Below are 24,405 nucleotides of genomic sequence, written 5' to 3'. Positions count from 1 at the left end.
CCGTCGGCTTTCCTTTGCAACCTCCCGAGATTTTTGGTTCATTTAGGACCTCTTCCCCATTCCTTGGCCTGCCGCTTCCTTGCTTTGGCCACTAAGCGTTTGCTGTCCAGTGCTGGCAGGGCACTCTTTCTCCACCCTCTTCCCCTGGCCGGGCTCTGTGAACACTGCCTGTGCAGCAAACCCAGGAAATCACAGCCAGAGCAGACCTTTAACTAGCCTTTAAATTCTGTAACTCCATTGAATGACTCTATACACAGCTTATCCATACTGCATTACTTTTTATTTGCACATTTTTGTATTTTCCGTTAATCTCATTTAATGATGCGGCAACGGGGGAGCATTGCTTGGTAAGCACAAATGATTGGGCCATTAACACAAGACGAGCGACCACAGGTTCCCATGGCTCATTTGCGCGTGTCCTGGATCTGCGTTTTTTTCCTGGATTCCCAACTCCCTTGGCACCCAGTTCAATCTGAAATCCAAATTCCGACCATTAGCAGGGGTTTTTGTCAGGCCTCGGAATAAATCTGGCTCTCACATCTGATTCCCATTTCTGAAGCAGTTGGACTTGGCTCACAGGCAGGGGTGAGGGGAAGGGCAGCAGGATTTTACCGGGATCCCAGCGGTTCCCACACCTAACCTGCCACTTCTGGCAGCAGGGTTGGAGCTGTTTCGGTGCCGAGCGAATAGCCCGCCCGTGCACCGGCACAGAGAGCTACCGCAAGGCCCTTACATCAGACGGGAGCTGCTCTCAGCGGACGAGCAGGAGATGCTGCGGCTCCGGTTTAAAAGGCATTGGCAAAGGCAGTGGATGTGGAGAGGCCTTTGCTGCGGGTCGGGACCTCGGTGGTCTGGCGGAGCTCTCTGTGTGTCATCGTCCCGGGAAAGCAGGGAGCGCTGCAGGTCATTATCAGATCAGAGACTAAACAATGTCCTGTGTTTCTCCATGTGGCTCCATATGTTACAGCGCTGCTTCAGGACTTGTCTATGCGACAGGATAACATGTTTTGGAAACAGTTCTGACCTTTTAAAACCAGCCTTGCTTATTTTTTCTTTCACAATGGTGGCTTGCTCAAAGCAGGAGAAGGAGGAAGAGGTGCGGAGGAGGCTGCGGTTTCCTGAACACTTTCAAACACTTGTTAAAATTTACATAAAATGAAAACCCATTCCATAGGCATGACCTCATCCATCCCTTCCCTCTCGCCACTCCACGACTGTAAATAGCAGGGGGGAACCTCTGTCCACTCCTGCCCCGAGCCGAGCCTGAGGGCCTGGGATCGCGTGGCGTCAGGGGGAGCAGGCGCAAGCAGCCACTTCTGAAACCTCTGGGGATTCGGAGTGAGGTTAAGACATAATCCCTATTACTGTAAAGCACTGTGCATGCCGGTGAGGCTCTACAAGTAATAATTCCTCTGAGAAAGACACAGGATCATAGAAAGCGCTCTTAAGGCAGGCTTTCCCTCTTTCTGCTCCTCTTAAGGCTTCCAGCTGTAATCAAGGTGCAGTTACCTGCAACAGATTTAACATGAACTTCACCTGTCCAAATACAGCACATGTGGGCTGTAAAAACCAAAAACGTAATTAAATCACTGTCAATGCTTTCAAGACTCTTAACGCCTACTTGTGGCTACAAACAACCCACTAACTTCACCACAGCACATCCCTCTCACACAGAGAACTTCACCTTCTCTCAGCCTAATATCAGCCTACGCACACCCCCTAACCTCAGCTCACTCTATCACAGTTGCATCACTGCCATTTTATGTCTGACAGCTCTATTCCTTAACAAACGTGTTTGCTAGAAACTGTGCATGACGGCTGGATGTTTAAGCAGCTCTAACTGGAATCGCAGTGGGTGAAGATGTAAATCGGGTGTGTGGGTCTGGCCCGGTATCAGTGCTTCACAGTGCCATGTGGAGGGGACCTTGCTTCCATTCCCAGCTTTGGTCTTCCGCTGGGGTTGGGGATGCCATAGAGGCAGCATTCACGGGCTCTGGGAGAAGGGAATTGCCATCATCGCACAACACTACCACCTAGTGGCCAGATTTAAAGCTTATGATGGCAGAATACAGAAGGAGCCCTGGAGAATGGCTTGGCCAAGTGAGTTGGGAGGGGATGTAAAATTGGGGAAAAAATCCCCAGGCACATGGCATTGTAGCCCAACAGAGGTCTGATTGAGTTTGGAAGCCCTAAAAGAGTAGGAGAGAATTGCTAGGCCAAAAGAAAGGGTGTGTAAGCTGTAAGAGAAACCGCCATTGATTCAAAATATAACTTTGGACTTGTTAAATTGTGAAATGCTCTAAGATTCAATCTTACAATTTTCCTACTGCACCAGGCCCAGTCACCATGACAAATTATCCCATTCACTGGTATCTGATTGGATCATGCAGTATGCGATATCACGTTTGACAGGGACTCAGAATTCAGGGCCTATGGCAATAACTTAAAGAATTTCCACTCCAATACATACAGTATTAAAGCAGAGGCGTGATAATTACTGCGGCCATGCAGACTGTGAGAGCGTTGCAGAATGGGTGCCTTTTCTTGTAAGCGAATTGTGATATGCTTTAGCTGTGGAACAAAGGATTTAAATATTTATTTTTGAAAATGTATTTCTATTTAGAACTTGCCAAGGCTCTAGATGGCGAACAAAAGGAAATGTACACAGTCAGTAACAAGACGATAAAATAAAAGCTTAATCACAAAACAGACATACAAAAATGCCAACTCCGTCCCCAGCCTGCTCAATTAATGCTTCATCATAAAAAGAAAGAATTCTTATAGAAATGCTTGCCTAAAGAAATAAGTATTCAACAGAGCTTTAAATTCTTTCGTGCCAGTGGTAAAGGCACAATTTCTGCGGAAGCAAATACCTTATTACTGGGCCGGCTACTGAAAACACACGTGCATGACACGATGAGGGAACATCCAGTAAGCCACGTTGTGATGACCGTAGTGACTTAGATGGATTATAAATCTGAAGCATAGAATTTGCCCATACAGAAATCCAAGATGGCACCTTAGCACACCGTATGGTGCAGTCTTTTTATTCTTTCTTTGAAAATTACCTGTATTATCCCACACGCTGGTCGAAAAAAGGAGAGCCAGGGAAAGGAATTCCTCTGCTAACCTTCCAGAAGGCTTCCTAGTGGGCCCAATGGATGACCATGTGGATTGCGGGACTTCAAGATCAGGAGGAGAGTCACTGGGAGTAGAGTGAGAAGAAGCTGTACTTGCCTTTTCCTTTGACTCACTGACATCTTTGTTCCCGATAGAGAGAGCAGCCCCTGAGAATCTGGCAGTGGCTCAAGCCCATACCCCGCTACTGGAGCTGGTGCGTGCTGATGATGCTGACCCCGATGCGATCCAGGTGGAGACCATAGTGTCTTGGGGTGTATCTACTGCAGCTGGTATGATCAGTTCTGGAGATCCAGGTGGAGACCACAATGTCTTGGGGTGTATCCACTGCAGCTGGTATGATCAGTTCTGGAGATCCAGGGGATAATTTTGCCGAGAAGAATCAGCCATAGTGAATAAAATGGAAAATGTCATAATGCCTCTGTATCACTCCATGGTGAGACCGCACCTTGAATACTGTGTACAATTCTGGTCGCCGAATCTCAAAAAAGATATAATTGCGATGGAGAAGGTACAGAGAAGGGCGACCAAAATGATAAAGGGGATGGAACAGCTCCCCTATGAGGAAAGGTTAAAGAGGTTAGGGCTGTTCAACCTCCATGACGTTAGCAAGTAACGCATTTAAAACTAATTGGAGAAAAATATTTTTCACTCAATGCACAAATAAGCTCTGGAATTTGTTCCCAAAGGATGTGGTTATTAGTGTAGCTGGGTTTAAAAAAGGTTTGGATAAGTTCTTGGAGAAGTCCATTAATTGCTATTAATCAAGTTGTCTTAGGGAATAGCCACTGCTATTACTGGCATCAGTAGCATGGGACCTTCTTAGTGTTTGGGTACTTGCCAGGTACTTGTAGCCCGGATTGGCCACTGTTGGAAACAGGATGCTGGGCTTGATGGACCCTTGGTCTGACCCAGTATGGCGATTTCTTATGTATGTTATTATTGTCTGGGAAAGGACCATCTTTGTCAGCTGGAACTGACACAATTCTTTTCATGTGTCTATGGTAAGACCGGCTTCCTTTACATTGGAACATATGAGGGATGCAATTGGGTTCTAGCATAACAGCACAACCGAATCCTTTAGTTACTAAATATTCTGACTTGGGAAACTCATGTGCAAGTTTTGGAAACAGCTAATATTAATGCTGTCATCAATTTGATGTATTCAAACAAGGAATTGACTCTGTTAGACCTGTGCAAGAATCATTAATGAAAGAGAACCAACTGCTCTCTAATAGACTGAGAAACTTGGAGAATCTCATGAGAAATAGAAACCTACGATTTATCAATTTTTCCCAAATTCCACTTACTTCTTCCTAAAATATGTTTAAAAGGTACTTGGAGATTCTGAAAGTTCCGGAACAAGCTATTCCTCCTGTTTTCAAAGTTTACTATTTACCTCCTTTCAAGAAAGGAAGTGGTGAAGGGCAAGAGGCTCAGCCTTTGATTTTGTCTGACTCCAGTAATTTGGACATTTCTGATGTCCTTGGACAGTGTATTTGTGAAACTTGCAGCTATGCTTGTTTCTTTTCTTCTGGAGTCAGACAGACACTGAGTACTGAAATTGTTCTTTAGACATCGGTCTGACGTCTCCAATTCAAAGTTAGAGTTTTCCAGACGTGGCTAGACAGACTCAGAAAAAGAGGAAGCAGTTTCTAATAAGGAGGCCCTTCTATTGAAATATCGATGCATGTGCTATAGAAAGTATAGGGATGTATCGTATATATTTTTTCAACCCTCTCAGCTGTCTCATTTTCTTAGTGATAAGGCTCCTGTTGAAGGAATGCCCTCCACATCGACAATGGCCTGATCTCTCAGACAGGCAAAAGGTTCTCTGCTTGGGCTCTATTTAATATGCATTTTTCCCATAGACACAGAATGGGAGAAAAGCTTTGGTAAATCTGGCTCATAGTTAGGTATGGTCTTCATTTTCTTGTGTTTTTCAATGTGCCTTGAATAGTGACTTGGATCTCTACATTTATGGACTTGGAATAGTTAGGCATGTCTTTTTCCCCTTTTTTCTGTAACTGTGTCAGATTGTTACATATCTATTGGTTTTCCTTTCAGGTAGAGTCCTGAAATTGTATTGTTAAATGCATAAATTAAAAAAAAATAAAAAATGTGTCCATGTAAAAGAATGATGTGCCAGCAATTTGTGGACCATCATTGCAACTTTATAGGTTGTGCGCCGTTGAATTGGCAGCCAGCGAAGTTCATACAATACTAGAAAATGTAGTCCTTCGTGCTATGATCCCAAATAAGCCGAGCAGCTGCAGTCTGCAGGAGCTGAAGAAAATGCAATGAGGTCGCTGGGAGCCCAGTGTAGATCGAATTGCAATAGTCCAGTAAAGGAATAGTCACAGCTTGGAGCACAGTCCAGAAACCAGCATTGTTTAGAAGGGGCTTCAAACTGCATAACATACGCAATTTAAAGAAGCCATTCCTAATTACTGACCTGATTTGGTTTTTAAACCCAAGTTCAGAATCAATATAGACACAGAGACTACAGAGCTGCAAGGAGACCTGTACTAGAGTATTCTCAACTTATAAGTGCAGAGGAAACTCAATAGGCGCACCTCAGTTTTGATCATCAAATCTATTATGTGTAAGCCATTATTGAATGGCGGACCCACTACAACAAACTAACACAGAAGTCCTGGACTCGGATGAAGCCAGGGGATTGAGAAATTGTATATTGTCTGTGTATAGACAATACCCAGCTTTACAGGTCACTAGAAAATTGAAAATGTCTAAATCTTTTAGCCTACATAGGCCCTAGTGCAATAAGGCTGTGCACACATGTTAATGTAGAGCTGCCAAGTTACCCAGTTCCAGGAGGGAGACATTTTGGCCAATCCTAGTTGGGAAATTACATCCCAATCAGTGTGGTATCTGCTGCAGTCCCTGATTCTACCCATTGAAATTAATGCTGCAAATCCCATAATGCAGGTGTGACCAAACTATGGCCTATGGGCCAGAACTAGGCCCTTTATATTGATTTTAGGGCCCACATACTTTTTTTTGGTCTCCAAATTTACGGCCTGAAGATGCTGGATGCAATATCATCATCATTAGCCCATCATTGTACACATTGCTAGGCTTCTTTTGATGACTTGTCACTGTCGGATGCCTCTTTTAATGACATCCACGCATTAGGAGACTCTTTAAACATCACACTTAATCCTGGAGCAATTCCACTGTGCGCAAAGCATAGGAAGCAAAATTTGACTAACCCTGGAGTAGAGCTTTTCAGTGGTAGTAGCTTGTTAATGACATCATCATGTGAGCTGCAGAATGTCCCCCCAGAATTTTTGGGGATAAGAGAGTAAAAGCCCTTGGCCATGCTGATGGAGCGGAACAGGTTCTATCACCCGCAGAATGATTCCATCTCCAGGTGGTGTTGCATCGAGTGAGACGGATCTCGGTTGAAGGCTGAGCATTGAAGAAGCATGGGAAGCTGAGAGAAATGCAAGCGGTATTCAGACTTCACCACTGAGAACCCAGCGGTTTGGTGTTCTTGTACCATTCCTCTAGGTAGCACTGGAGGAGAGGTTATTTGCTGGGTTTTAAAGGTGATCAAAAACTTGGTCTCGGTTTGGAATGGACCAGTTGTGTTCCTTTGGGTTGGTGGCATTCATGTTGCCAACTTTGAACTGGAAGTAGAGGCAGCAACCAGTAACTGCTGGAAGGGGCATGTTTGAAAGTATGACCTTTTAAAAGCATGGCAAGGCTGCCTTGAAGCAGACTTGCTCCAAGCCCGTGGAAAGGCTACGTGTTGTTCCTTTATTTGAGCAACCATTTCTCTTAGTTTGTCCCCGAAGAGTTGATCTCATAGGCAGGGTATGTCTGCTAAGCTTGTCATGTACATCATCATGCAAACTATTGGCTCTCAACCAAACTATTATGCATGCTTTGATTGAGGCTGAAGAAGAGCGGGCTGTCATGTTGAACACTTCATAAAGGGAATGAATAGAATGGTGAATACATTCTTTCACATCCAGGAGTGGTTGAGGGTATGCAGAACTGTTATCACCCGGTGGAAGGAAGGGCTTCAGTTGTTGCATGCAGTCTTATAGGTAATGAACCATGTAGAATTGGTGAGCAGAAATATGTGCATTAAGCATGAAGCTTCAAAATACCTGTTAGCCAAATTGTCAAGTAGCCTGTGATCCTTCGCTAACGGAATATATGAGCAAAACCTTTTTTTTCTTTGCTTTTTTAAGAGCTGATAGAATTACAATTGATTGGTGAGGCAGTTGCACTATTCCAAAACTCAAGTATTTTTTAACTCTATGCTTGATGTCATTTCCTTGCTACTGGGGCACAGGAAATTGGATTCTCCAACATTCTTGTTTGCAACATTTGCAGAACATCATGGATTGGAATTGCTTTAGGCTCCACTGGAGTTTCCAGAATCTGAAGGAGGCTGAAGACCTTTGTGCGAGGATCCTTGTCCATATGAACATTAACCCAGAGTGCTGTTCCCAATTTGTCCAGAAATGTGGAGTGAGAGTGGTTCTCAGGTAGAGATGTCTGTTCTGGAGGTTCAGATAGGTTTTCGGAAGATATTCTCATTGAACCTTCCTCAGAATCACGAGGGGAGGGAACACCAGTCCAAGACCCTAATGAATAAGACAGTGATTGAAGAAGGAGTTTATTCCTGGTGCACAACCTCTGACTGGATAGACTTTGTTACAAATGAGAACCAGGGACTAGAAGTTCCTCATGGGGGTTCTGATGGAGAGTGTCCAGTCCGGGGACAGATAACATATTAAACTTGTTAGACTTTACCGCTGCTTTTGATAGTATAAATAATGACATTTTACTCACTCATCTATCCGAAATCGTCTTGCAGCATAGTCCATTCATGGTTTAACTCATATCTCCACAATAGATTTCAGCAAATCCAAATAGTCTCTGCTTCTTCAGCTTGGTCTCCTATCACTACCAGTGTGCTTCAGGGCTCTGCACTATCTGCGGCTTTATTTAATGTCTACCCAACGCCCCTTTGCTTGCTACTGTCTACCCTTGGTCTCACATATAGACTCTATGCTGATGATATTCAGTTCTGTTTTCCCTTCAAATCCAGATGGTCTGCTACAGCTCAATTTGCTTCATTGTGCCTCTTGACTATCAGCACCTGGCTTTTGCACATAAGAACTTTCTCTTAATCTCCAAAACACTGAAATAATAATAGCAAGTAGCACATTTAAGACTAATCGGAGAAAATTCTTTTTCACTCAACGCACAATTAAGCTCTGGAATTTGTTGCCAGAGGAGGTGGTTAGTGCAGTTAATGTAGCTGGGTTCAAAAAAGGTTTGGATAAGTTCTTGGAGGAGAAGTCCATTAACGGCTATTAATCAAGTTTACTTAGGGTAGCTACTGCTATTAATTGCATCAGTAGCATGGGATCTTCTTAGTGTTTGGGTAATTGCCAGGTTCTTGTGGCCTGGTTTTGGCCTCTGTTGGAAACGGGATGCTGGGCTTGATGGACCTTTGGTCTGACCCAGCATGGCAAGTTCTTATGTTCTTATGTTTGGCCATTCGCCTCCCTATCATATTACAACAACCTTTACTTGATAATCGCATACTACATATTGCACATACTATACAAAACCTAGGCATCGTCCTGGATCTCACACTAACCAGGAAACCTCAGATTAAATCCATAATCCAAACCTTGGGGCCGATGCAATAAAAAGCGCGGAAAGCAGGCGCTGAAAAGTCAGCACCCGCTTTCCTAATATGTGCATCGGCCCCCTTATTTGCAAAACTTAGGTTTATTTATTTTCTGCAACTTCAAAGCAGAAAACATTCAGGTATTTCCCTGTCCTCAAATCTAAATTCATAACTGAGACAATAGAGGGGAAAATGACTTGCCCTTGGTCACAAGGAGCAGTTGTGGGATTTGAACCCTGGCTTCCCTGGTTTATAGACTACTGCTTATTCTCTCACATTTAATGTTATTCCTTCACATTAAACTTCTTCTAGAAGCTACTGACTCCTGCATTGCACTCCAGGAATTAATTCTCATGGGTCTTGATTACTGCAACTCCATTTACATAGGCCTTTCCCAATATGCACTTAGACCATTACAATTAGTATAAAACTCTACTGCTCGTCTTCTTACTGGTACCAGATGCAATTATCATATCTCACCTGTTCTTCAGTCATTGCACTGGTTGCCCAACCAATGGCATATACAATATAAGATGATAGTCACTGGGTAAAGTTTACTTAATAATATCTCCTCCCTGTGTTCCTAGCAGAAATCTTAGGTCTGTTAACCAATATTTGCTTGATGTCCCAGCCTCAAGGCGTGTCTGATTATCAGTCACTAGTGAAAGTGCACTCTCCATTGCGGAACGACCATGTGGAATTTGCTCCCTCTCATGATTCGTTCCATCACAGATACCAATGAGTTCAGGAAAGCCCTATTCAAATAAACATTCCAAATATAGTGTTGCTCTCCAAGACTAACGTCTTTTACTGTCCTATGACTACCTGACATCTATTCCGCAGCATTATTGTGAACCTCCATTTGGTAGTTACTTTTTATTTTATGTGAAGCTGTGAATATTTTTATGTAACCCACCCTGAACTTTGGAGAGTGCGGGAAATAAATACTTTTAAATAAATAAATACTGGGACTCTTCCTTGTGGGAGTATATCTGATATTTTGGAAAGGAGAGGTTGAAGAGTACCCTCCATATCTTTAGTCACTAGAGAGATAAAGAAAGTCTTCACCAGCTCTGCCTTTTAGTCCAAGGTCTGATGTGCCCTCTGGTCGGGCATGGGAGGTGGAACATCTTCTTCAGATACCAGTATGGAATCTCCTTGTCCATCCTCTGGGCTCTGAAGAATTTGAACTGGGAGCTGATTAGTTGGGAGAGATACCAGAGAACAAATGGGATCCAGCATATCTAGGTAGAGGCTTTGCTCCAGTTTGTAACTTTGATAGTAAGAATGTTTCGAGCTTGTAGGGGGTAAAGGAATCATATACCCTGATGCCCCCATTTGCATGGTAGTAATTAGTGTTTTAGTGAATAGCTGTATTGAAAGCCCCACTGCTCAATGTGTCAGTGATGGAGAAGACTGATCTGGTGCTTGAAGCATCAGTGGCATCAAGGCTCAATGCATTTCATACTCCGTAGCTTGATGTGCTGAGGTCTTGTACTTTGATGACGTTGAAGCCGTATGCATGACAATGTTGAAATCTTTTGCGTCGACAGTGCTGAGGCCTTATGGGCTAATGGTGTCGAGGTCTTCTGCATCGATGGCATTAGTCCTTGATGCATCAATGTCGCCGGGGCCCGGTATGTCTATGGTGCCAATGCACTGTACGCCGATGGCAAGAGAGTATGTTGATTGCATCAGTGCTGAGATTCAATGTTTTTTTTGTGCCAGATGCACCACCAACTCTGTAGAGTGATGCTTTTTCTTCTTTGGTGCCTTTTTCTGTTTGCTCGACTTTGAGGACTTGGCTTGTTCCGTCAAAGTGGGAGCTCCTGTTCAGCTGGGCATCTGGAGAGCCCAAAGAGGCTTCACTCCAGGAAGAGGACTGTCTGTAGTTCTTGAGAGACTTACGCAGTTACTCCATTTTCCAGATCCTGCAACTTTTGGGAGCATGGAGACTTCCGGCTGCAGTAGTAACAATTTGCCTGGTTGTGATTCAGTCCCAGGCAGTAGTAACAGACGTCATGTCTATCTGTAATGGACATTTTCCTACTCTATATATAGTCCTTGAAGCCACTTACAGTGGGGCTTCTTGGAGCCTGAAATCTCCTCTTTTTTTTAATAGCACTGAAAAATGCTTTTTTGGGGACTGCCGAAGCACACAAATGAAGGAAAAATTACAGAGAGATAGGGTACATCAGTGTTTCCCAATCCGCTTCTGGAGGCACATCTAACCAGTTGGGTTTTCAGGATATCCATAACAAATCTGCATGAGATAGATTTGCATACATTAGAGACCCAAGGGATGAAAATCTATCTCATGCTTATTCATTGTGGCAATCCGGAAAACCTGACTGGATAAGTCTGCTTCTAGGAGAGAGCTGGGAAACACTGGGCTACATTCCATGCTGAAGCTTAGATGAAAAGAGACTGGGGGGGGGAGGCTCAGGAGGCAACCCCCGAGCTTAGAGAGAAGGGTCCATTCGGTGCTGTCAGATGATGACCATCACTTGTCATGGGCTAATTCAGCCCTTCTTGTCGATGGAGAATTAGTGCTCCTGAATGCAAATCTCATGTTAATCGGGACATTAGCTATTGCTCAGCATATTTTCTGGGGCTAATGTTAGTCTATAGAGCTGAACCTGGAATTTGAGGTACCCGTGATTTATATACAAAGAATGTTCTCTACAGATAAAATATAATTTATTCACAGTAAGCATATTTCTGTGCACACGTTTTCAGATTAGCAAGCTTTTTTTACACTCCAGATGCATTAGCATACCATTAGCTTATTGTATTAGGAATTAAATCTTTTCTTTAGCATGTGAGTAAAGAAAATATGTGCTGAAGCTCAGTGCAGTCTCTTTCTTACTCATGCCTTATTACATCGGGCTCCTGTTTAATTACATCTTGCATTTCGTAGGCCTTTTCACTATTTTATGGTTTATATTATTTTTATATATATCGGCAAGCCATCGCAACGGTTCACATTTGATAACATTTTAAACCTTTTGGATGACAATGTGAATGTTTTAGCTCCATTCTGGCTGAGATATGTTCTCAGCTGTGGTGCAGCAGCATAGACATGCAAACACAAGCCACCGACAAATCAGCAGCAGCCGATTGACAGGAGCTGGGTGAAAAAAGGTCAGGGCAAGCCTGTTAAATCCATTCAGTTCAATTGTGAACAAAAGAAAAGGTCTCCAACCCCTTTCTTGGAAGCTTCCTGAGAGCCAGGTGCTATGGCTGGTCGGCACATAAAATACAGAAGCCTTTTGATGAGCAGAGATGTATTCCTGTACACCTACCTCAGGGAAGTTACAACTCGCCTAGCAATTTGTAGAGCTGCTTCCATGGTTGGCTTTGTAATTACAGGAATACCACAAGTGCCTGCAGAAAAATTTGTCGGAGTGGGCGGGGCCATACAATAGGGAAGTACAAAAACAAACTCATGGAAATAGTTACAAAAGGAATTAGAGGGAACCGGAGGGACAAGTTACTTCCCCATTTCCCCTTCTGGGCATCCTCAAAGATGGCAACTCTCTCTCTTTTGTTTTTAAGTCTGTCCATGCTGTATTCTTGCTTTGGGTGACTCAGCTTGCTTCCGTCTCCTCTGCTGAGGTCCCTCTTGCTGTATTCACATTTCAGGTACAGAAGGGGATTTAACCTCTTAATAAATCAGATCTAAGTCTTTTCTCTGTTCCATACAAGATTCTCGTTGTTTCTTTATTTCTCTCTGAGTCACTCTGTCTGATTTTCTCTCTTTTTCTTCAAGTATATTTACTATCTTTTCATCTCTCCCTCCTTCTGTTGCTTGGTCTCCTCTGCTTTTTTTTTGTCTCTTTTCCTCTCTAGTTCCAAATCTGGTATCCCTTTATTTCACTATGCCCTTCAATACTTTATCTATCTACCGATCTATCTATCTATCTATCTACCTAACTGTCTATTTACCTTTCTATCGCTCTACCTATCTACCTATTTATCTATCTACCTGTCTACCTTCCTATCTATATCTACTATATCTACCTACCTTCCTATATATCTATCTACCTATCTATCTACCTATCAATTTATCTATTTACCTTTCTATCTCTCTACCTATCTACCTATCTATTTACCTATCTATCTCTCTACCTGTCTACCTATTTATCTATCTACCTGTCTACCTTCCTATCTATGTCTACTATATCTACCTACCTTCCTATATATCTATCTACCTATCTATCTCTCTACCTATCTACCTATTTATCTATCTACCTGTCTACCTTCCTAACTATATCTACCTACCTTCCTATCTATCTATCTATCTATCTATCTACCTATCTATCTATCTATCAATTTATCTATTACTTGGTCTTTGCTAATAGTACCTTTCTTGGACTTTCTCACTTCTGCCTCAGTCTCTCATTCTCTTTTTTCCTATCCCAACTCCTTCAGAGTTATTAATCATTTTCTCTATAGCACCATCTAGTGCACTCTGTAAAAACCATTGAAGCGCAGCCCTTGTACTAGCAGGCCGAGGCTAATCCCAGGAGGTGGCTTATGAGGTCTGCAGTGCCTCTTACTTCTTGCAGAAATAGGGAGCAGAAAACATGGGGAATGCAAATATTTATCTATTAATCAAAGAGATGCTGCTGCCTTCCTATTCATACACATCTTAACTGGAGCTCAATTTATAACTTTACTGATTAGTATTTGAAAGAAAGTACCAGGAGAAATCTTTTCTTCTTACTTTATCCCCTCAGCCTTCAATTCAGTAAGCAGTTCTGCCTGAACTGCACTCTTTCACTTGTCCCTGATTATGTCACAATTATTTTAGCACCACTAAAAAGGGTTAGACAGTTCCCAAGATGGGTCATTGCAACAAAGGGAAAGAGAAAGGATGCTCAGACAGAGTCAAAACCCACTGGCAAGATGAGGCAAAGTAATGAGAAATGATCTGCAGTAGGTCTGCACCTTAGCCTTTATCTGGTAACTGCAATTCCATCCTTAGAAAAGGAATCCACTTATACATGACCAATGCCTTTCTCTGGCATTTATAGCACCATGCTTTCACGGTTGTTTTCAAGCAGGCACTTAGCTGGCAAGTCAAGCATGTGTTTTCCAGCCTGCTCAAGCCCAGCTAATTTGAGTTTTGAATAGTGACTTGCTATGTGGCTAAAAGTCCATGCATTCCCTTACATGATGTTAAAACAGGATGTGAGGTATCGGTGTGCCTCGTTTCCAGCCACGCCTTCAAAACGCTATGAAGAGTAATCAGCAAAATTCAATAGTTAAAATCATTCAGAATTTGGCTGCACGCCCTGTGTGGCATCCACACTGACAAGAACTTTCATTTAGACATCGGACATCGGACTTTCATTTAGACATCGGACATCGGAGAAGAATGCTTACTAGAGCGAAGTTCCATATTTAATAAAGCGATGATAGTATTGTCCAGTGGGTAATGGAAGGTGCTTCAGCCTGTCTCCAAACTTGTAGAATAGCTGTTGCTGCCAAAATAAAAATTTTATTGAGCCAGAGTTTATGTTTCAAGTTGCCCGAGAAGGCCCCCGGGAAAATCCCAAACAATTCGATGCATGAAGAGAAAGGGATCTTAAGGTTTAAAGTACGAGCAGCAAAATGGAAAACCTTTTTCCAAAAAGATTGGATGTAACTGCAGCGCCAAAGAGAACAACCCAAATTTGCCACTTCTACTTGGCATTTAATACATAGATTGGAGTCTGTAATCTTAGCCAAGTTGAGACAGATAGGTCCAATAAAATACTTTCTATTGGGTTTCTCTCATCAGAACATTGCAAGTAGTCTTGGGGATGGCCAAGAAGGCAGCAATGAAAGTAGAAAGTGGAAGTTGAATTTGTAATTCATGCTGCCATTTAGTCCAAGGTATGTCCAAAGACCAAGGTTTATATTGAGTTTCCAGGGTCTTATAAAAGAAGGATACAGAGTGATGTTGAGGATTCTCTTGATCAAACCACTCCAAAATAAATTGACAATTCGGGTCTCTGAAATCTTGGACCTGAAGAGTTTGAAGATATTGTACTTGGCAATAGTAGAAGAAGTTTTGAGAAGGCAAATGGTTTTTAGCGCATAATTAATTTGGCACAACTGTGCAATTATTACAATCACTAGTGTGTGCACTTATCTTATCTGAACGCAGGAAAAAATGGCAAATAGTCCTGAAGTGATTTCCTCCGACACCTTGGTGTTTCGGAGTGTGTTACTCCTTCATCAGGGACCTTCAGGGTGGCCAAATCTAAGGAAGACGCTTGCTAAAAAAATGAATAAGAGGGGAGAGGACCCTCTGCGAGACCAAAAGCGCATCTGCTCTCTCTCACAGCATCACATGATCCCCTAGTTATTTTTTTAAATAAAACACAGTTCTACTATGTGGCAGTAATATGTAACCATAATCTTTATAAAGCTATTGAATCTAGTGCCATAGTTCATTTTGTATGTATGAAACATAGAGCATGACGGCAGAACATAAGAAATACCATACTGGGTCAGACCAAATGTCCATCTAGGGTTGCCAACTCGCTCCAGATTTTCAGGACAAGTTGATCTAGTCCTGGATTTATCCCACTGCATGCTGGGACTTGGAGTTCTGACTTCCCTATTGCAGTCCCTTAGAAAAGCAAGACTATTAAATCCGTGCATGCAGCGGGGTAAAATCTGGACTGGATCAGTCTGTCCTGAAAATTTGAAGCCAGTTGACAGCCCTGGGTCCATCAAGCCCAGCATCCTGTCTCTGACAGAGGCCAATCCAGGTTACAAGTCAACAGGATCCCAAAGAATAGGTCCAATCCTTCTTGCTCGTAACTGGGATAAGCAGTGGCTTCCCAAGTCCACATAGCTAACAATGGTTTATGTCCAAACCCTTTTAAACCCAGCTACACTAACTGCTTTCTCTACATCCTCTGGTAACAAATTGCAGTTTAATTGTATGCTGAGTGAAAAAAAAATTTTTTTCTGAGTTTTTTAAAAGTAATTTCCATTAGTTTTATGAAGTGTCCCCTAGTCCTAGTATTATTGGAAAGGGTAAATAACCATTCCCTAATTACCTGTTGCACACCAAGTATGATTTTATAGACCTCTATCATATCTTCTCCAGGTTGAAGAGCCCTAATCTGTTTAGTCTTTGCTCATAAGTATTAAAAAAACATCAGTCCCAGACCAGATCCCTGAGGAACTCTTTATCTTTCTCCATTTAAAGAAATGACCATCCAATCATACTCTCTTTTTCTTATCTTTTAATCATCCACAGTAGGACATTAATATTCCTATGGCTCTTTAATTTCCTGATGAGCCTCTCATGAGGCACTTTGTCAAAAGCCTTTTGAAAATCCAGATACACTATATCAAAGGCTCACCGTTGTCCACATGTCTATTAACTGCTTCAAAAAAATCCAACAGCTATGTAAGACAAGACTTCTCTTTGCTAAATCCATGTTGGTTCTGCCCCATTAATCTCTGTTTATCTAGATGGCCAGTAATCTTGTTCTTCAGAATAGCTTCTACCATTTTGCCTAGTACTAACATCAAGCTCACCGGTTTGTAGTTTCCTGGATTACCCCTGGAACTCTTTATAAAGATGGGAGTTATGTTAGCCATCCTCCAATTCTCAAGTACTATCGCTGATTTGAATGAGAAGTTGGATATTACTAGTAATAAGTCTGCAATTTAATTTTTTAGTTATTTCAGAACTCTGGGGTATATACTGTCTGGGCCCAGTGATTTGTTAGTCTTTAGTTTGTCAATTTGCTCTGTTATATCTTCCAAGTACATTGTGATTTCCTTCAGTTCCTCTGAATCATTGTCTGGAGTAGGTATCTCCCTGGTACCTTCCTCAGTAAAGACCAAAGGAAAGAATTAATTTAATTTTTCTTCTCTAGCTTTGTCTTCCCTGAGTGCCTTTTTTACCCTTCGATCATCTAGTGGTTCAACTGACTCCCTTACAGGCTTATTTGGGGTTTTTGCCCTCTTGCAATGTTCTTTTGACATTTCCTTTTGGTCTAACTTATTAATGCTTTACATCTAACTTGCTAGTGCTTATGCTTGTCCCTATTTTATTTATTTGGAGCCACCTTCCAGATTTTGATAGACTCTTTCACATCACCTTTGAACCATACTGGCAGTTGCTTGATCTTCTTCTTATCTTTTCTAATATATGGAATACATCTTATCTGGGCTTCCAAGATGGTGTTTCCAAACAGCATCCACGCTTCTGCAAATTTTTAACATTTGTAAATGCTCCTTTTAGTTGTTTCTAATTTCATTTCCCAGTCTCCTTGTTTAAAGTTAAATCCTACCACAGACATTTTTCTTAATGCCCTCTCTTCAGTGATTATGTTAAATTTGATTACATTATGATCACTATTAACAAGCGGCCCCATCATCTTTATCTCTTGCATCAGATCCTGCATCATAGTAAGGATTAGATCTAGAGTATTTTCTCCTCTCAATAGTATCAGGACCAGCTGCCCCATAAAGCAGTCATTTATAGCATCTAAAAACTTTACTTCAATACCATGTCTTGACAAGACATTCACCCAATCAATATTGGGGTAATTGAAATCTCCCATTATTATAGAGATGCCTAATTTGTTAGCTTTCCTAATTTCTATTCGTATTTCACTCTCTGTCTCTTCATCCTGGCCAGGTAGACAGCAGTATATCCCGACAGCTATACTTTTCCCTATCACACAGGGAATTTCTCTCCATAGAGATTCTACATCACATTTTGTTTCCTGTAGGACTTTTATCCTATATGCCATCCTAACATATAGCATCGCCCCTCCAACAGCTTGACCCAGCCTATCATTTTGATATAATTTTTACCTTGGTATCACAGTGTCCTATTAATTATCATCCTTCTACCAGGTCTCTGAGATGCCTACAATGTCTGCAACTTTGTTCAGTTTCTGACATTCACATACTAACAATCCAAAGTCTATGCGTATGACATTCAGTTGTTTGCGGTGTCGACTTGTTTATCTTCCACTATTAAGTCAGTGCTTTCTTGTATACGTGAAGTTAACGTGGTTGAGAGCGAACAATTTAATTTTAAATGTTGCTAAAATTGAGGCCATCTGGATTAGCAAGATTTCTCTTCCGTCCCAGCTGGTTGGTCTGCTGGTTGAAGGGTCCCCATTAATTTTTAGGGCATTATTCCATCTCTTTAAGTTTCATAATTGATTCTACTTTTTCTCTCAAACCTCAGTTAGCTGCTATTATTAAAGCTGTTTTTTTCAAGTTGCGTTTGATTCGTCCTCTAAAGTATTTATTGTCCGTGGAGAATTTCAGAACTGGGCTACGAGCTTTTATTTTAACTTTGATCGACTACTGCGTTATATATTGTATAGGCCTTCCAAAATATATGCTTAGTGCCTTACAGCTCTTGCAAAACTCTGCTGCTCGCCTGATTACTTCTTGCCCGTTTAGAAAGCATATTACTCCAGTTTTACGGCAGCTCCACTGGCTTCCTGTGTCTCAGAGAATTCATTTTAAAGTTGCTATTTACTTTATAAGGAGTTACAAGAAGAAGGTCCTTTTTATTTATCTAAGAGTCTTATCAAATATAGACCATCCAGAGTTTGTGTTCCATGTCTCAATCTTTGTTGGAAGTCCTTTGTAAAAATGTCCGATTGCAGTCTACCTGTTCCCATGCATTCACAGTCGCCAGGCCAACAGTATGGAGCAACTTACCTCTCACCCTTCGTTCCATCACGGATTTCAAGCAGTTTCGTATAAATTTAAAGCTTATTTATTTTTGTGATGATTTTGAATAAGTTGTATGTTTTTAAGCTGTAAAATGTGTTTTAATATTATATGCATGTTATTGTACACTGCTTAGAATGCTTTTTCATATAGGTGGTATAAAAGAAATTGTGAATAAATAAATAATTATATTCATAGCCTGCCTAGAAGCCGAAAGGGTAATCTGGAATCATTTCTCTTTCTGTTCTTTTTATTTAAATGTACATGGGCTACTTCTGCCTTTATTACATCTTCTCTATTGGAATATTTTAACTTCTCCATTATGTCAGTATCCTTTGAAGAATTAAGCGCTCCTGAGTGAATGTCGGCTTTCTCCCATGTTCTACTTTAAAAGCTGCTCTATCTCCTTTTTAAATTTTGGCGCCAGCAGCCTGGCTCCACCTTAGTTAAGGTGGAATCCATTCTTTTGGAATAGGCTCCCACTGCCCCAAAATGTTCCCCATTTCCTAACAAATCTAAAACTCTCTTCCCTGCACCATTGTTTCATCCACGCATTGAGACTCCAGGGCTCTGCCTGCCTCTGTGGTTCTGAGCATGGGAGCATTTTAAAAAAGGCAACCCTGAAAGTTCTGGATTTCAACTTCCAGAATCTCCTTGCCACAATTTCCTATGTCATTGGTACCCACATGGACTAAGTCTCCTCCCCAGCACTGTCTAAAATCATATCTAGGTGACGTGTAAGGTCTGCCACTTTTGCATCAGGCATGCAAGTTGCCAAGCAATCCTCATGCCCACCAGACACCCAGCTATCTACAGTCCTGATGTTTGAATCACCCACTATATTGGCCATCCTAACCCTTCTCTCTTGGGCACATGCCCCTAGAGACGTGTTCTCGGTGTGAGAGGATATTGCATCAACTGGCGGGTAGGTCCTAGCTACAGAATCGCTTCCTGCCATACCAAAATGATGCTATCTTTCCAGATGACCTTTCTCCTCTTCTAGTTTGAACCACAGGGAAGGTAAATACTATGCAGCAGGAAATGTATTTCTATGTTTACTGTTTTTTATACGTCTTTGTATTTCCTTTATTGTTTTTATGATATATTGATGTTTTGATTGTTCTTTCTTTTAACGATGTATGTTTCTGAGGTATACCCCGCCTCAAACTGTGCTATAGTGCAGGCTAAAAATTATTTTAAATGAAAGAAGGCTGGAGCTGGGGTGGGAGGGTAAGAGGGAGGGAGAAGGGGCTATGAGGGGTAAAAAGAAGGAGAAGCCAGGAAGATGAATGATGGGGGAGAGGGAGGGAATGGGAGGAGATAGGGGCCCCAGAAAAGAGTCATGAAAGTTTTAAGGATTGTAGATCAGGACAGAAGACACATCTGGGAAAGGGCCATGGGGGAAGAGGAGGGGGAGGATCTGGGATAGGAAATGGCAGCAGAAGAAGGCCCAGGGGGACAGGCTCAAGGACTGAAGGCTGGAGATCAGGGTTCAGGCTTGCTCCATGTTATCTTGGCAGGCCGAGCCAGTCCCAGTCTCACGCCAGCAGGGCAGTGCCGATTTCAACATCTTCTCTTTTGCCAGTGACATCAGCACAAGGAAAATCTCCTCCTGAGCTTTATATCCCATGCTCGTTTTACAGTTAACCGCCTGGGTAAAGTAAAGTGCTATTTAGTGAACGGCCTGAACAGCTCTGAGCAGGGGCTCCACAAAGCAGCTGCTGACAAGTAACTCATCGTTACACAGCGGGCTTTTATCACAGGAGAATGGGTTAAAAGTGAAAAGAAAAGATCTATAAACTAATAAGCACATTGGGGAAGCTTTAGGGGAACAGAGAGCCCCGATTAACTGAAAGAGGACGCGATCTGTAGTTCAGAAAACAGAAATAGAGTTCCACAAACCATTTCAAAGAAAGCACTTACTGATAGCACATTAACTGTGGACTGGGAGTTTTCAACCCTTCCATAAATAGTTCCTCTATGAAAATGAGGAAATTCTTGAAAACTGACCAGGATCTGAGCAGGCTCCACCTCTGGATTTAACGATGCGCCTTCCTCTCTTGAACTGCGGCCAGCACTCAAGTTGATCCCACTCGAAGCCAAGCATTCAGTTCAGTGCACGCTAGCACAATGCATCCAATGAGAGGGGAGACGGGAGGGAGAGGCAGAACGTGGAGGAGACAGGGACTGAAAGAGAGGAGACACCGAAAGGGAAAGGAAGGATAGATGTGCTTGAGAAAGCAAGAGGAGGAAACAGAGAAAGGAAGAACCAGGAAGGAAAAAAGAGGTGGAGAGAAGATGGCAGAGAAGACAGAGAAGGAGATGGGGAAGCACGAAGTATAAAAGAAGAGATGAAGAGTAGGTGGGGAGAGGGAGAAAGAGAAAAGATTAAGAGAAAGAGATGGGAATGAGAGAGGGTGAAAGGAAGAAGAAACAGAACGGAACTAAGAGAGATGGACAGAGTGAGAGGAGGAGATGGGGGATGAGAGATATTTAGAAACAGAGGATGGGGGACATGGTGGGTGAGAGAAGGGCAGAAAGAGAAAGTTAAAAAGAGAGGGAAAAATAGGAAGATATGTGAAATGAGGAGAGAATGGGAGAAACTCAAAGGAAGGGATGGAATCCGCATTAGATACAAAGCAGACGTGAGACTGTGGATCCTCAGGCCTGTGAAGTAAAGGAAAACAGGACTGGCCTGTGGGCTCAGGGATCAGTTCCTGACTCAGCTCTTCCACTCCCTGGGTGGGCCTGGACTGGAGGCAGTGGGGGTTGAGACTCCTAGTCATTATGCAAGGGCGACACCTGGTGGCCAGTTGTAGGAGCTATGATTGCAGAGTTTCAGAAAGAGCCCTGGTGTGTGACCCGAAGGCTTTTGCTGCAGTGACTTGGCTAGGAGAGCTGGGAGGGAAATATAACATAGAGGAAACGTTTCCGGGTTGTTCTAAATGAAGGCTCACGGTACCAGACACCAGGCCTGCTTCTGAGTGAGAGCAAGAGGTAACTGCTAGGTCAAAAAGCACAAATGACAGAGACAGACAGAAAAGCCAAGAGGTGGCAGATCCCAAGCCACTTTCATTTCTCCGATATCCCCCTCTTCCTCTCCATCTCAGATTCAGGAGGCTTTTACTGCCAGGACAATATGTAGAGCTGCACCTGCTATTTCTGGGGGTCAGCGCGTGAAGTTCGGAAATTCAGAGCTACCTGCCTGGTTTCTTCTCCCCGGCTGAAGGGGGCGCAGGCCGGGGAAAGCCTCTACCAGGGGAGGGGAGCTGGACCCACCCAGGGAACTCGGCTCCCCAACCTGTCCTCCTATCTCCTTCCCACCTCTGCTTCAGTTTGATCCCGCTGGGAGCAAGCGGGGGCTGGCGGTGCTGCGCGACATTGACGGCGTCCGTGAGATTCCTTGAAATGGCAAGGAAATAAATCCACCGGAAGTGCTGTTCTGAAGCAGGCCTCCTTTTTTTTTTTCCTTCCGCCCGGAGCCTGAGGCTTTTGCTCGGCTGCCTCCCTTCCCATGCCCCTGCCAGGCGGTCCTTAAAACCTGCACCTTCCTGCTCGCCGCATTCTCCCGCTCTTCACGTCCCCGTTCCTTCCCTCGCTTTCCCACCACCTTCCTGCTAGCTTCAAAGCGCGGCCGGCCTTGCCCAACCTGCATTGCTTTGCTTGAGAAGTGACCCCAGCCGTTCCTGATTAAAAGCTGGCGAGAGCACATCTGCAGACCTCCACGGCGCTGGCACTGGTGCTCGGCAAAGGCCAGGGAACGGGTGGCACGGAGGGGGATAGGAGGAAGGGGAGAGGCGGAGGGGAGAGAAGCAGAAAAAGGAGAAGCGATCCAGCGAGGGGAGCTAGGGACAGCCCGCTCGCTCTCTTAGTCCTCAGTTAGGCTGAAGGTGGAATCAAATTGTTTTCCTTGTTCCCTGTTCTATCTGTGACAGAGGCAGGAAAGAGACTTTTTGTGTCTGCTGCTCCCTCCCTCTCTGGCAGGCCGATGCAGTACCGTGCGCTCAGGCTAGTGCACAGGTTAACCCAGGGTTGGACGCGCGTTTTGGACTTGGCTAATAGTGCTCGCCGCATGCAAATACCATGTTGATCAGGCTGATAGTTAGTACCCCTTATGTAAAAAAAAAATAACCGTGCGCCCACCGCGCACATTTTAACCCTCAAAAGTAGAACCACAAAGCAGAAAATACTGCTTTTCTGTGGTTCCTCCGACTTAATATTGTGGTGATATTAAGTCGGAGGAAGCACGGAAAGTAGAAACGTGAAAAAAATAAAATAGAATGTCTTGCCGGCAGTCGGGTTAGGAGAACAGACGGCTCAGTTTACGGGCATCTGTATTCCTAACCCGTGGCTGTGCATGGGTTACGAAAATGACGCTCGTAAAATTGAGCGTCCGATTTCCCAACCCATGCACAGCCGCTTCTCCTGGGCGCCCCCATGCTGAGGAGGTGCTAGGGACGCACTGTTTCCCCCGGCGCCTCCTTTTTTTTTAACGCAGTGGCTCGTCGCGCGCCCGGGAGAGGTGGATGGGTGTGCGTTAGAAAAGCGGGCGCTCGATCATGAACGCCCGTTTTTCGCGCGCTGATGCTGCATCGGCCTGCGGATGTCCCTTTCTGTCCCTATCACTCTCTCCCTACTTTATTTCTTTCCGTCTCTGTCTTTCAGTTTTAATCTTTCTCTTTCTCAAATCCCGGGTAGCTTAAATCGTACGGTCAGCGGCGCAAGCTCGCTACTACATTTCCATGGAGGAAACCCAGAGGCATCCAGTAACTTTCAGTCAGCCCTACAGCCTGACCAGATCTAACCCAGATATCTCTGAATATCAGACTTATCCGGGTAAATTATCTGGAATTCCCCTGATTTATCCAGCTAAATTGTTCCCAGGAAGTGATTTGGCTGGTTAGAGGGACGGGAAATGTTTACCTCAGGGTTTGTCAGAGTAACACAAAAGTTATCTGCACAGATCCCTTTGAAGATGGACCCGCATCAGGCTGTCTGTTATTGTCTCTCTCTCTCTCTCTGTCTCTTCCTGTCACTCTCTTTCCTCATCTTTCTAAGTCTAGCACTCTCTCTCTCTCTCTCTCTTTCCAGTGTTGCTACCCGAGTTTAACTCGCTTCATCTCTTGTTGCCTCTGAGCGGGTAAAGGGAACCTGGAGCTGCTCGCCTCTGTCCTCCCCAGCAGGGGGAGCTCTATAGCAAGAAGGTCTTAAGATGGCAATTTTCAAAGAACCCGCCCCCCCCATTCTCCAGGGTGGCAATAAGCTGGGGGATGCAAGAACAGGCGTAGCTTTGCATTTTCAAAACGGCACGCATTGATTTTGCAGTTTGCCGAGAAGCCCTTTTTCCTTGCTTGGTTTTTAAAGGGGACGGGTGCACGGACTTTCCCTGTCAGAGCTGGGGGCAAAGCCCGCGGATAAGATTAAAAAAAAAATGTAACTGCGGACTTCAAACCTGCCCGTAGAGTTCTGAAAATTGTTCCCCCTTATGTTGAAAGCACGTGGGGGGGGGGTCCAACTCTTCAGTGGATCCCTTTTCTTTTTTTTTTTAACCCACCCGTGGGATCCTGTCTCATTCTCTCTCTCTCTCTCTCTCTTTTCTTTGGGTGCTCCCCCAGGCGACTCCACGGGGATCTTAGTCTTCCTCCTGGCGGCCCTCCTGCACCTGACAAGAGTTCCAGCGGTAAACGTCAGCGACTCCACGGCGAGGCAGTCCATACAGAAAACGTACGACCTTACAAAGTACCTGGAGCACCAGTTGCGATCTCTTGCTGGGCCCTATGTGAGTATTGGCAGTGGTCCTGGGCGGGTGGGCAGCACAAAGAGGGCACAGGATTAGGTTATTTAACTGAAAGCACTGATATACTGGATGC

At 43.6% G+C, this 24,405-nt stretch overlaps 1 protein-coding gene across 1 annotated transcript in view; it reads left to right on the top strand.

Moving 5' to 3' along the window:
- The window catches only part of CLCF1 (cardiotrophin like cytokine factor 1), a 134,287-nt gene that overhangs the window by 50,690 nt on the left and 59,192 nt on the right, over positions 1-24,405 (top strand). Inside the window, exon 2 of the mRNA XM_029575419.1 lies at positions 24,151-24,314. Within this exon, the coding sequence (XP_029431279.1) occupies positions 24,151-24,314 (164 nt within the window). The remainder of the gene's footprint in view (positions 1-24,150; positions 24,315-24,405) is intronic.

This window comes from Rhinatrema bivittatum, chromosome 13 (assembly GCF_901001135.1).
Source record: "Rhinatrema bivittatum chromosome 13, aRhiBiv1.1, whole genome shotgun sequence".
Taxonomy (NCBI): Eukaryota; Metazoa; Chordata; class Amphibia; order Gymnophiona; family Rhinatrematidae; genus Rhinatrema; species Rhinatrema bivittatum.
Note: the sequence above shows the minus strand (reverse complement) of the source record. Positions and strands in the feature narration are given on the sequence as shown.